The 12,896-nt window shown below is 41.7% G+C and overlaps 1 protein-coding gene across 1 annotated transcript; it reads left to right on the top strand.

The window, feature by feature from the left end:
- The first annotated feature begins 8,060 nt into the window (after nt 1-8,060).
- Nucleotides 8,061-11,596, top strand: LOC110979210 (uncharacterized). The gene has a single exon (XM_022234817.2). The coding sequence runs from the start codon at nt 8,641-8,643 to the stop codon at nt 9,754-9,756; it is 1,116 nt and encodes a 371-aa protein (XP_022090509.2). The 5' UTR covers nt 8,061-8,640; the 3' UTR covers nt 9,757-11,596.
- Nucleotides 11,597-12,896: the final 1,300 nt, after the last annotated feature.

Below are 12,896 nucleotides of genomic sequence, written 5' to 3'. Positions count from 1 at the left end.
TACACGAAAGTGTTGGATTCGAGCTCAATGGCGTCTAAGTTTTGTACAATACAGTCTTATTGTCATCCTGTGACACAGAACACCGGCAATCGGTGAAGTTTACGATTGGGTTACGACGGGCCACTTCCGTTCCCGCTCGAAACATAGAGTCATCGCCAGCAAAACACACAACAAAAGCGCGGACTTCTGCAAAGATAAACAGTGCGGTAACGAATGTAGGTCAATGTCTAATGCACGGCACCGTGCATATTTCTAAGCTGTTGCAGTTGGCCGCGTTTCACGAGCCAGGAACCCATCATGGGTGTCGTTGACCGTGGAACTTGGCCGGGCGCGCACAGACTAAGAAACGGGGATCGGCCGGGCCGTTTATTTGTGAAGGACGGGATTTCTCCAACAGCTCAAGTTAAGCCGTTAGAAAAGACCACCATAAAAGAGAGACCAAGCAGATGCGGTAGACTAAACTTAGCAGTGATCTGACAGTCTGCTTTCATCAGTGCAATTGGGCGCGACACACAATCTGTTACTGCGGCCCCCAAGTACAAACAATCAATTTCAATTTAGCTTGAGTAAAAGAGCCTACGGAAATCAGACTTGTACCTTGGCGTGAATCTCGACTCTTGACTTCAGGCCCCTCATAATCCTTTGGACTTTTAATAAGAGGGTGTTGGTGTCTTGCCAGGGAACTTTTCAGGCAGTCATGAATGCATATTAAAGGGAAAACGTGGAACTATAATATGATCAAACTTCAGTTCCAGTAGCGCAGCCTTCGCATGAGGTCGAACTAATAAACATGCTTTAAGTTGGATTTTTAGACACCTTTAACCTGATGTACAATGAACATAAATGACCATCAAACCAACAAGTTTGAAATCTATTTCGAATACAACGCAATAAAAGAAATGAGTTTTCAATCAAATCAAATCAAACAAAATCAACGGAACAAAGTCTGTCGATTTCGTTTCTTCCTATATCATTTCCGTATATAGGCGTCAACGTACAACCGTTTTTTTTCTTCGAAATGAAGACAGACCCATTCCGAACATTACGTCACGCACACACTACCAACGTCATTGGAGGTTCGGTATCTGGTTTAATTAATGGAGTGGGCTCCCTTATCTTGGGAGACAAAATTTGTACGTGAAAGCTTCCGGTTGGCAAGGTATTCATTGAATGTAACCATGAACAGAAATACAAAAAAAAACCCGCAAGCTGAGAAGGTGTCTGTGTGTATTGACTGAGGCCAAGCATAACAAACACACCAGACGAGTCCCCATTATGAACTATAGTTTATATTTGACGACAACCGGCGGTGGCTTCACGACCCTTGACACGAGGGCAGCCGAGTTTAGTGGGGTACCAAAACAGTACAGGTGTAAAACAGGAATTTTGGACTCATGATGGACCGCAGTTTTATTAGTTTTTTTTACGGGGGTGGGGCATTAGGGAGAGGTGTATGATTGAAGGACCTCCGACCGTACAGTTTTTAGACACCTCCAAAACTAACATTTCAAAGAACAGCCTTCGTAAGTGAGGGGTACGTCTACATGGAAACTCGTCTACAACGCTTCCGACCGAATTCTTGCACCGTACTTCCTTTAAAAAAATCATGGAGGTTTCAACCTTATGTAACTGAATTTGTCCTTTGTTCAGTTAAATAGTACGCAGTCAAATAACTTAATAAAAAAAGTCGGGTTTATTTATTTTTTCTTATTTATCATCAAAACCCAGGCCGTAATTAACGTTTGCCAGAAAGTATTGTGATTGCTGTGGCAACCGTTCACTTGTGGACTGACCTTGCTTTAAACCAAACACTGGTTTAACAGTGCTAAACAGAACTTACTATAGGAATATTGAAACTGAAGGTATATTTTAGAACTTTAGAACTCCAAGAGATATGCTCTTTGAAGCAGCTTCCGTTTTTTGGGGTAAAAGCGACGTGGCATTACTTAAACTTCAAAAATTACAATGGTGATCTGGGTTTTTTTTTTAGAAATTAATTTTGAATGGGACTTACTTGTCATAACCCTGTCATTGAAATGAAAGGTCACTCTTAAAAACCCACACCTTTTCCTGACAATAAGCATCCCCACCCCCTCTTCCTAACAATAAGCATCCCCGCCCCCTCTTCCTTACAATCAGCATCTCTGTTTTTTCCTTTTTATGACACGTGGTTGTTAATATATACAACGAAATGTACGACAGTATACGTCGTGAGAATTCTTCCAATAAGTGCCACTTAATTTGATTGATGATGATTAATAACATTGTGCACTTTGTATAGCAGCATTTGGAACACGAATATAATGCATTTAGGGCCTAGTACCAGTAAGTATTCAATGTTGGGTCATATCCCAAGCATTTAATCACAAATTTCTTTTTAGGCGTTACCACGGGTACATTAGTTTATGTCCGACTAAAAATGCGGGATCTTAATGCTGGACTTATCCGTTACGTAACTACGGAAACTATGCGGAAAAATGATCTCAGTGCAATTAAATGAATCGTCTGAAATTTAATTCAGTTCTTTTTATGTGTCTTTGCCCTTTTGAAAGTTTTCAAATGATTTTTGTTTGGAACTAATCACGTGTCATGAATTCAACAACACTTCACACTGACTTGTTTCAAATAAATTGATTATCATCTATAAGAACATTTTGTATTCAATTATTCAAATCCTGATTTCGAATTTCGAACATTTTGAATTTTAGCACTGACATTTAGACCGAAGTTTGGAGCAATACACCATACATATAATGGGCCCAAAACAAACAACTATCTTCCTTTGAATTTTTTACGAAATTTGCGAGAACAAATTGCAAGTCTATTTCTTCCATTCAATTTATTTAAGCTCGGCCCCATGTGGTTTTGAGGCCGAGGCAGGCTCCCCTGCATGTAGGGAATCAAACCCCCCTGGCAGGACAAGAATTCCGACTTCCACAAAAAATTTAAATCCAGAACTGGCCAATCAGAATATGCAGATAGTGCCGCAATATGCACATGTTAATCTATCGTGCTCAATTGCACAATACATCTGGATAGCCCCATCCCCGTTGGAAAGGCCAAATTTTGCGCCCGGATTGATGATAGAATTCTATCCTTGTCAAGAAGAAACTCTACATCTTTTATGGTGTTAACTGCAACAGACTTATTACTGGTGCGCCACTCACACTATTTCCTACGAAGTTTTGGTCTGCTCATTTTTCACGTCACTCAATCATGAATGAAACAGCCGTCTGTCTTTGTCAGTAATCCGACCCAAAAAAATTCATTTTGAAAGCAAGAGTTGTCGCACGACCTTGCAACAAGGACGAGTTTGTTTGGATCTCGAAGACCTTGCCAGAACCACCGGAAGCCGTTTCATTTTATCCACTGACGAGGTTTTTGTTATTGGACAACTTTCAAGGCAGCAAACTACGAGGTTCTTGAAGTCTTGCATAATCGGTGGAATGTTGGAGTCAATGCCGTGCAATCCGTCAATGGGTCGGACACGCCAGGCACTGCATGACGTCACATTTGACCACCTGTTTTTTGACAGGCACAAAAAATAATCAGTTTGAGTTCAAGTTCGTCACAAAGTTCATTTTTTAAAACTCTTTCATGATCTATTAATTTGTATAAAGTTGAATTTGGGGTTGGGGGGTGGGGGAGTTAATCTGTTAATTGAACAGTCAATTAGTCCATTACCTAAAATCGGTTTAATTAAGCCCAGAATCTTAGTTTCTAGAGACGATACTAAAACACTGAGACAAGCATTACAAAAAGTGATGAGGGACCTGTAGCTACCATCGCTCAAACCTTGTCAGTTGTCACAAGTTTTTGCACAGTTTTAACAGGCGTTTTCGGGACTCATCCTCGAATCATCAGGAAAACCTTTACGTACTTTCTCAAACAGTGATTCAAGCAAAGAACCAGGTGCATTTGACAGCGAGCCATGTTGCTCAGACAACTGCTGGAAAACATTCGATTCCGGTCAGGAAAAACGATCCATCAAAGTTTGCTTCGAACTTTCAGATCGAAAAAACGAGTGCATGAGACACTGCGACAACTCTGAACAAAGAAACACCTGTACGTTTCCACGAAGACTAGGAAATAAGCCTGATCGATTGAGTCAAAGATCTAGGCGTTCTTCAAGGCTTGAAGAATGCGCTCTTGCAGTAGATCGCCCTCTCGGACTAGTCTCACAGGCGAGTATTTTTCATCCACGAAAATCAGTTGGAAGAAGTACAAGAAGATCTTCTTCACTTCTTAAGAAAAGAACTGTTCAGAATTGTAACTAATGAACTGTGACGAATGAGCTACATTTTGCACTTTGGCCGCCAGCCAAACGGAATCTGGATGTTTTGATTGTTGACACAATGTGCGGAGAAAAAAATGTTCTTTTCACTGCATCTGTCATTCCCGAAAATCCTGCAATCCCCCAACCAGAGTACAATCACTTCCCTGCGGTACAGATGTTTGCCTACCTTGAAATTACGAATTACTTTCGCAGTTGGCGAGAGTCGGGACTGACGGCTGGGTAGCGAATCACTGTTCCGCTCGTCAATACGGGTACTGTTCCCAAGGGGGCGCTCTTTACGCCAAGGGAATAAACCTTGAAGTTACCCAAGCAGTGTCTGTGTACACTTTAAAAAAAAAAACAACCTTGACATTTCAGAACCCTTGATTGGATCTGCTGAGCGATATACCAGTTTTGGGGGGTGTTGAAATCTGCCGGGTATGTACACTGGCCACCCAAGAATTTTTAATCCTTCTATGTTTTTCTCCATAAATGAAACAGAGATCTCTTACGAAATCCAGTTTGGTTCGAGTCCAAGTTGCACAAAGTTGACACGATACCTGGTCATACACCTTCAGATTGTTATTCCAAATGCCATGTTCCAAAGTCACGCCAGACCATGGTAAATCTACTGAGGTGACCCATGGATAGCTCTCATCGTATGCTCCAAATGCAGTGCGTCTGGGGTCATTCGGGAACAGCAATACGCGTGCGTAAGGTCTGCCCTATCAGTGCGGCCATACGCCGAATCGCACGCGATCTTCGTTCTCGAATGATCTTACCTTTCTGCAGTACCAAACTGGCTCTTTGGCAGGGCTTGCTACCAAGAACCTCTTTCTGATATCTTACCAGTGTGGTAACAAGTCACTAAAGTTGGTGACTCGAGTCGAGTCATTTTAACATTGTGACTCAAGTCGAGTCATTAGGTCAAGAAGTCGGGTCGAGTTACTTTCTGTAGTCGAGTGGAGTCAAGTACTGAGCTCGAGTCAATTTGAGTCACAGTAAGAAAATACATGTACAATAAAAACACAACTATATTTGGTGTTTTTATTTTCATTTAGACATACTGAAAATAAATTAAGGTGACAGGTATCTAACCAACTACAATTTTACTTTTAATTTTTTTGAGACTCAAGTCTTTTAAGCTTGTACTCGAGTCGAGTCGAGATGGGAGATTCGAGTCGAGTCATTTGGTCGCAGACCCGAGTCAAGTCATTTACCTATGAGTGCTCAAGTCGAGCGCCAAAAATTGTGACACATGTCACACTCGAGTCGAGTCATTGACTCGAGTCACGACAACTCTGTATCTTACTCATAATGTGATTAAGGATTTGCATTATCATTGCACCCGCTAGCAACGTTGATGGCCTGCTCAAAGGCTTCTTTTCAGTTGTTCCCGCACTGATATATAATTCAGGTGAGACTTACGTATAAGCCTACAGTATTAAGGTTTTACTTTTTAAGTTCCTTTAAGTACATATGCACGTTCTTTTGGTAAATATAATTGCAGGTCCAATAAGATGGAAAACTGGAATTGAAGACTGGCCAAGGTCATCTTTATCCTTCTTGGAAACATGACTTTGAACATCCATAAGCGTTGGGGTAAATCCAGGTTGAGCCCAAGAGTGGTTTATAGGCTTAGTCGTTAAGTCATGTGTTTAACAGGCTCTGGAAGTAGTTTTTCTTTCCATTTTGCTATATTTGTTGGCCCAGGAGGTTAAATATAAAGGCCTTCCTTCGCGTAGATCACCCAGTGATCTCATTGCATAAATGGCCTTGAGAGCTGCAGTTATGAGCTGGTTTTTGATTCAGATGACTACCTGTGTCAACACCAGGGAGTAAAGACGGGTTCCCCCAACTTTCAAGGAGCTTTCATTGACAGGAATTTAGATGCAAGCTCCAAAATGGAGGACATCTAAATCCCATTTGGGAACGAGACGCGTGCTGACCTAGCTAATGCAAATTTTCAAATGTGGCGGCTCTTTCCTGGCATGATCTAATCAGTGGACGGTTTAAATCCGTGGGTCAGGCCTCGGTAAACAGCGCCCTCGTTTGAAAATAGAATTTAAACCTCTCAGGGAGGCATTCTTTCCCGACACTACCGAAACCGAGGAGTATTTGTGAATCTGTGTGCCCAGATCAACTGAAACAATTATTAATGACCACAAGTACATATATTCGGATTCTTCTACTGACCACTTTACCTGGGTTAGTTGTGTTGCCTGTCACATGGAGCATTATTCCTCCATGCACGGACAGTGTTGCCAGCTGGCAGATTGATGCTGCCCTCTGGCGGGGGATTATTGTCATAGCTCGACTGAAGATCGGAATGCTCACCATTATAAATTCCTGTTAAGACTTCCCTGCAGCGGTCAAAATTAAGGATCTGAAGGATGTAAAGGTGACGGAAGGCAAAGTGTGAAATAGACAACGTTTACGGCAAATGTATTCTGAATTTTTGCTTAATGTCTCAAAAAACAATAAAATGTGAAAACTTCTTCACTTGTTGCTTGTGGGCCCTGGATGTACATGCGAACTTACATTACAAGCTCAGTTTCACGTTAATTTGAAGAATTGCCCTTTCTACCTTAATTCCATGATCAGGCAGGTATTTTGCTTCCACACATCTTTTGTTATTTTTGAGGGGTGAAAAGGCATCACGCAGGCACGTGACCCAACAAAATGTTGTTAAACGCAGAGCTACCTGCGAAGGAATGCAATTTAAGCATAACCCCAATTTTCACAGATGACCCAAGTGGAATGCTTTTACCGAGGCCTCGTACATGCATTGGGATTTTGAAACCTAGCATTTAAATTTCAGCAACGACTCAGGCGGGGCCTCAACAACCTGTGCAGAATAGGGAATCGTGTGAGAAAAGGAATAGAAGTGAATTGAAGAAAGGAGAATAAAATTAAATGCTCGAATGTGTCCTACTTGGCGTGATACCTACACAGTAATGCACTATCTATTAAATTTAATTATTTATTTGTATTTAAATGTACAAATAAATACAGATTTCAAGCACTTTGAAGGCTCGCAGAGCCATTAACAGTTAGGGCCTACACAAATATAAACTCCAAAAGGCTCACTTGCATGCTTGCACGTTGCTAACCAACCAACCAACCAACCAACCAACCAACCACCAAACCACCAAACCACCCACCCACCCACCCACCAACCAACCAACCAACCAACCAACCAACCAACCAACCAACCAACCAACCATTTATTTTAAGTACATGTAAATTGATAGGAAGCACGGCAGAGTGTAATAAATTCTTTCTGCACCCTTCTCATTGTTAGAATTTACAAGTTGGGAACGTCAAGTCTATGCCAATGTTTATTCTATAGATTACTTATTTTGTTCCAAAAACCTTTAAATATTGTTCTTGCTTTATTTAGTCTGAAGTAAACGCTCCATCGACTTTGCAAAACAAGGTCCGGCGATCCACATCCCCGAAATTATCTGGTTCTAATTTTGGAGAGAAGTTCACATAGCTAGCCATCGGCTTCGATAAAACCATCGCAGCTTTGCAAAACAGTATTCTGTTTCCCAAACACAAACCGCAGAATGGAGAGCTTTAGCCGTGGGAAGAGCTTTTCCGTGGAGTCGATTGGTGGGTCCTAGCCGCTTAGAATGTGCGTGGCCAGATTTTTGTTTGAAAACAACAAATTGGGTTGGTTTAGTAACAATGCAAAATATTCCAGAATACTGGAAAACAAAACGTTAAAGTATAACGTGCCAAAAAAGTGCAGCAAAGAAAAGGTACCTCAACAGATTGGATCACTGAGGCGGGGCCTATGAGATTGGCTTATTACACAGAAAAATAAACTCAAAGGCCAAATTCAGTGATGGAGCATGACGCCATGATAGTGACCTGTGCCTTTGATGAAATAGAAAAGCCACACGAGATGGGAGATAATTTCGTGGTTGGCGGTAACGCTAAGACATCAAATTTCTAGGCGGGTTTCTGGTCATAGCCCCAGTCTTATGGAAGAGATGAAACATTTCGCGCGTCTTGTTCCCTGGTAGCAGGTAACAACTCTTCACAAGCAACTTGACACTTGACAGAGTTATCTTGATCGAAATCGGTGTGCCACTCAGCAGGCCATTAGTCTGTGGTGATACGTTTACTTCGGGTGCATGTGATTTTTGAATGAAGTAAAACATAGGGTCTCGCGGAGTGGTGTGGCTATTGTTCAGCTAATAACTGCAGGATTTTTTACGGAAACCAGCTAGTCACATGATCTGTTGACGCCAAGGTGAACTTTCCAGAGCCACCATTTTGGACGGCGTTTCGAACTAGGAAACAAAGAAATCTTGGCAAGAAATCCACACAGGCGACTTCAGAGTTTGCTAAAGATGGACCTGTATCATCATCATCATCACCTCCACCACGAGACTAGCAGGCCCTCCTTGCTTCGCACCGTGCCGCAGACGGCGAGTTACCCATCAGGGTGCGGCCCGTCAATTAAAACCGAACCCCGGGAGACCGTACCAGAAGCAGCGGCCGGTAATTGCAGCTCGCGTGGCGGCGGTGAGCAGAGATCGGACGTTCCGCAGAATAGCCGTGCGAGCGTCATGGAGGATTTGACCGTTAAAGAAGGCAAGGACACAGTGAAGCGAGAACAGGTTGAAGAAGTAGATGATAAACCAGACCCAGCCGATAAACCTCCCTACTCCTACGTTGCGCTGATCGCCATGGCTATAAAGGAGTCTCCGGACAGACGCCGAACTCTTAGCCAAATCTACCAGTACATCATCAACAAATTTCCCTACTACGAGAAGAACAAGAAGGGCTGGCAAAACTCCATTAGACACAACTTGAGCCTGAACGAATGCTTCATCAAGATACCGAGAGAAGGAGGAGGCGAAAGAAAGGGTAATTTTTGGACTTTGGACCCAGCCTACGATGACATGTTTGAGAAGGGCAACTACAGGAGAAGACGCAGGATGAGGCGGCCCCACCGAAGCCTGGACCTGGCCATGCTGGACAAGCCGTACATTGGCCCCGATCCGCAATATCCGTACCACCTTACCACGAAATACTTGCACCCTTCCTATACCAACTGGGGAATGTCTCATCACCAGCCACCTGTCAGTCAGTCTCCTCCGCACTACACCTACACGTCTTGCCAGGTAGCTGCAGCGGCTGCAGCGGCAGCCGCGGCAAACGCTCCCCGGGGAATGCCACTCAGCCACGGCGTCGCTTCGCCGCAGCTCCCGGTGACCGTTCCTGCCATCCAGCCGACTCATCATTACGGGCAGATCCACCACCAGCCGGTAGCGTTTCCAAACCCCGTGGGATCGCCATATTCAACGGGGACGCAGGTGGCTCCGATGCCGGCCATGGGACCGGGCAGTCCAGGGCCGAATCCCGTTAGTTTTGAAGACAATGGACTAGCTGTAAGTTACTCAACATCTTTCGCTAGCTATACTCCATGCAGACGACAACCCGATGGATTACCCTATTACTGAGAGAAAAATCACCCCCAATATGTTACTCTCAAAATAAAGAGGAAAAACTAACTTGTACTCAAAAGATACAAAACCAAACTAAAACAACGACTTTGCCATTAACTTGACGTTCATCGGTACAGTGGTACTAACATATACATGTAGCAGCAACAATGGTGACGCATTTTTAGAAATATGGATCGAAAGATTTGGAAATTTTTAGATATCGGGACAGGAGCCTTTTTTTGTGAATTAAGGAAATTTCTGAATTTGAGTTCAAGTACCAGAACTTGTGCGTTTCAAGGCAAACGCTTATTTTATTTCACATTTTTCAGATTGATGCTTTTAGAGTGTACTGACATGCATAATGCATTCATCAACGAGACACATTTGAAGTCGGTAAATTATTTTCTAAACTGGATGATGAATTAGTTTGTCTAGAAAGGCATCTACAATATAAGTTGTAAATGCTATACTCAAATGATTGCAAAACATCCAAAATTTGAAAATATAATCAGGTATTTTTGCTCAATAACTTGTACATTGGTTGGAATCAGTGCAGCATAACGGTTTGTGAAATGTTTTGGTTTTTATGAATCTTCAGGCATCGAACTGTGGCTGGATTTGATTTTTGGTTTTGATTTTGTGGAGCAAACCTCTGTATGAAAATGTATTGTACTTTTTCGTATTGAATGACAATTTCTTTTATGAAAGCAGAGAACACTTATGACACCTTTGTTTCACCTTATTTTTGCTATTTCGCACAACATTTGTTCCGATTTAACACCAAATTTTTATAAATCCTCATTGTTTTCAAGTTAATGAAGTTTCAAGTTACAAACACAGGTACTGATGAAAGGAAGCACCCAAACTATATGCGATTTTCAAATGCATCGTAAACTAAAAATATTTACGGTCAGTACTCCAACTTATATAGTAGTATTGTTTTTCTGCAAGTATCAACATTTTGTAACATAGCCTTAATCAAAATATGTTTTGCTATGATCTTTAGCATTCTGCATGAAAAAATATAATGGGATTAAATTGGATTGTTGTAAAAGATGAGTTTTAGACACTGTATACATGTTTTAGTCGGCAAATAATGTTTTGTCATCCGCTCCCTTTTTTTTCCAACGAAGTGGTGAATTCCACCCTCGTAATCCTATTCGTAGTCACTTTATACACGTATTTTTGGGAACCCTGCGTGCATTGTTTCGAGAAATTTGGCTTACTTTGGACGACAATTAACCAAATGCTTAAGCCATGTGCTAATCGCCTCTTAAGGGTACAATATTACAACTCAGCTTTATTTTATGAGCAGTACTTCCGCATGAAAATGGCCATTGTTCTATCAGTGTGGAATCCTCATGCGCATTGTACGATCAACATCTGTATATCTGATCCTTGAGTTTTGTAAGACCTTTTATGGAAAACATCGAAAATGTGGATCACAACAAACACAAACTGCCTCCATATGCTCAAGAATTACGAATGTTTTGATTGTTTCATTTTTGTGAAAAGTGTATTTTGAAAGGCCAAATGCTGCTGGTTACAATTAATAAAGTAGACACTGTTTTGTAATCTCTTTAACACTCAGTTAGTCCATGCACCGCCATTTATTCACAAAAAGCTGATTTTACACATAGGTAAAGCCGATCCCTGGTTAAGGGTTCGTTTTACCATGACTTTATAATCGTCAAAAAAGCAAGTCGATTCTAATCATTAAGTTGGTATAATTATACTTTTTAATGATGTTTGTAATCCAATATTCAGGTTGCGTTGTAGGTCTCCATTTTAAGATGTTAATAAATGCTTATCTTCAAAATTGTCACCTTATAAACTTGCCATTTTCGAAAGATAACACTGGAAAATATATGTGTCGTTTTTTTGTTGGAACGGATTGCACTCAGTTACAGGTGTGGTGTTGATGTGATGCGATGTGACAATGCCAATATGTCACCTGATGTGGCTTCCTTGAATTGCTTTCAGGACGCTTTTCTAGCTTTCCTGTCTGCAAAGACGTTACAACTTCACTCAGAATGTTGCTGATGCTCACTGTTTATGCCTCAGGTTTAGTGATTAAAAGTTTAGAAACCCACTGGTAAACCTTCGAGTTGATTTTTAAAGGTTACCCAGCATGGATGAAATCTACATGTAGCCACGACAAATTTGGCACTCTGTAAGTCATGGAGAAATGCATTTATTATTCACATAAAAATTAGACCAAGAGCTTAGCCACTGAAGACACCTTCAATTCCCCACACTGAATTCATTCAAACCAAATATTCCAATCACTTTGGCATACGCAGTCGATGTTTGCTTTCCTTTAAATCAGCCACACAATCAAACCATCAATATCAATAATTAGGACCAACGAACCGACGGGAGAGTGCACCCTGCTGGTCAGTATGTGATCTCCTGTGACCATAGGTCGTGTTTGAGATACCAAGAGTGTGGTCATGCATGGGAAAAAACCTTGATAACTCCAGGATAAATGGTTACTGACAGAAACTCGGCACAAGACCTACACTTTTTATTCAACACTTATAGGCCTGTAATGAAATTTTACTTTGGGCCACGCGAAACTCGGATTGTCAGTGATGTAGCCGACTGTTTGATCCTCTGGACTATGATACATAGGCCTATTAAGAGCCTTTACCTTACTAAACACCAAAAGAGAGTCCATTGTTGGCAGGCCCGGTTTCTTCATATCAGTTCAGCAGTCACTGATTTGAAACTTTGACGACATGCAGGGAGCTATCTGCCGTGTACCCCGAGACAGTCAAGATGCGGGCAAGAGCTGTGCATCTCAATTGCACCCTTGTTAGTCCTATATACCTCCATGGTTAGTCTGTCCAGTGTCCACATGGTCTGTGCGATTTGAGTGGTGTTTTAAATCAGTCCTTGGTTTTTTCCGAATGGTGCGAGTTACCAAGAATGTAGGCCTACATGTATTTGAGGATTAGAGATTGAACACAAAATTCATAATGAAATCAAAGTCTTACAAATTTGGTTCCCCGGAGTTTTTTGGCGCAAATCAACAAACTATAGGCCTAGGCCTATTTTGAAATCAGTAACAATGACGATGTGATGCCGATACCAAGTGAAATGTAGCACTTTTCGCACAGACACGGCTTACTTGCTACACTTCAATAATTACA

The sequence above is a fragment of the Acanthaster planci genome, linkage group LG16 (genome assembly GCF_054643075.1).
Source record: "Acanthaster planci isolate LZ-2023a linkage group LG16, COTS_SCS, whole genome shotgun sequence".
In the NCBI taxonomy this organism is placed as follows: domain Eukaryota; kingdom Metazoa; phylum Echinodermata; class Asteroidea; order Valvatida; family Acanthasteridae; genus Acanthaster; species Acanthaster planci.
This window is presented reverse-complemented; position numbering and strand designations above follow the sequence as displayed.

What these genes read in the sequence shown, in the direction of transcription:
- LOC110979210 (XM_022234817.2), top strand. Translation starts at nt 8,641, where the DNA reads ATGGACCTGTATCATCATCATCATCACCTCCACCACGAGACTAGCAGG.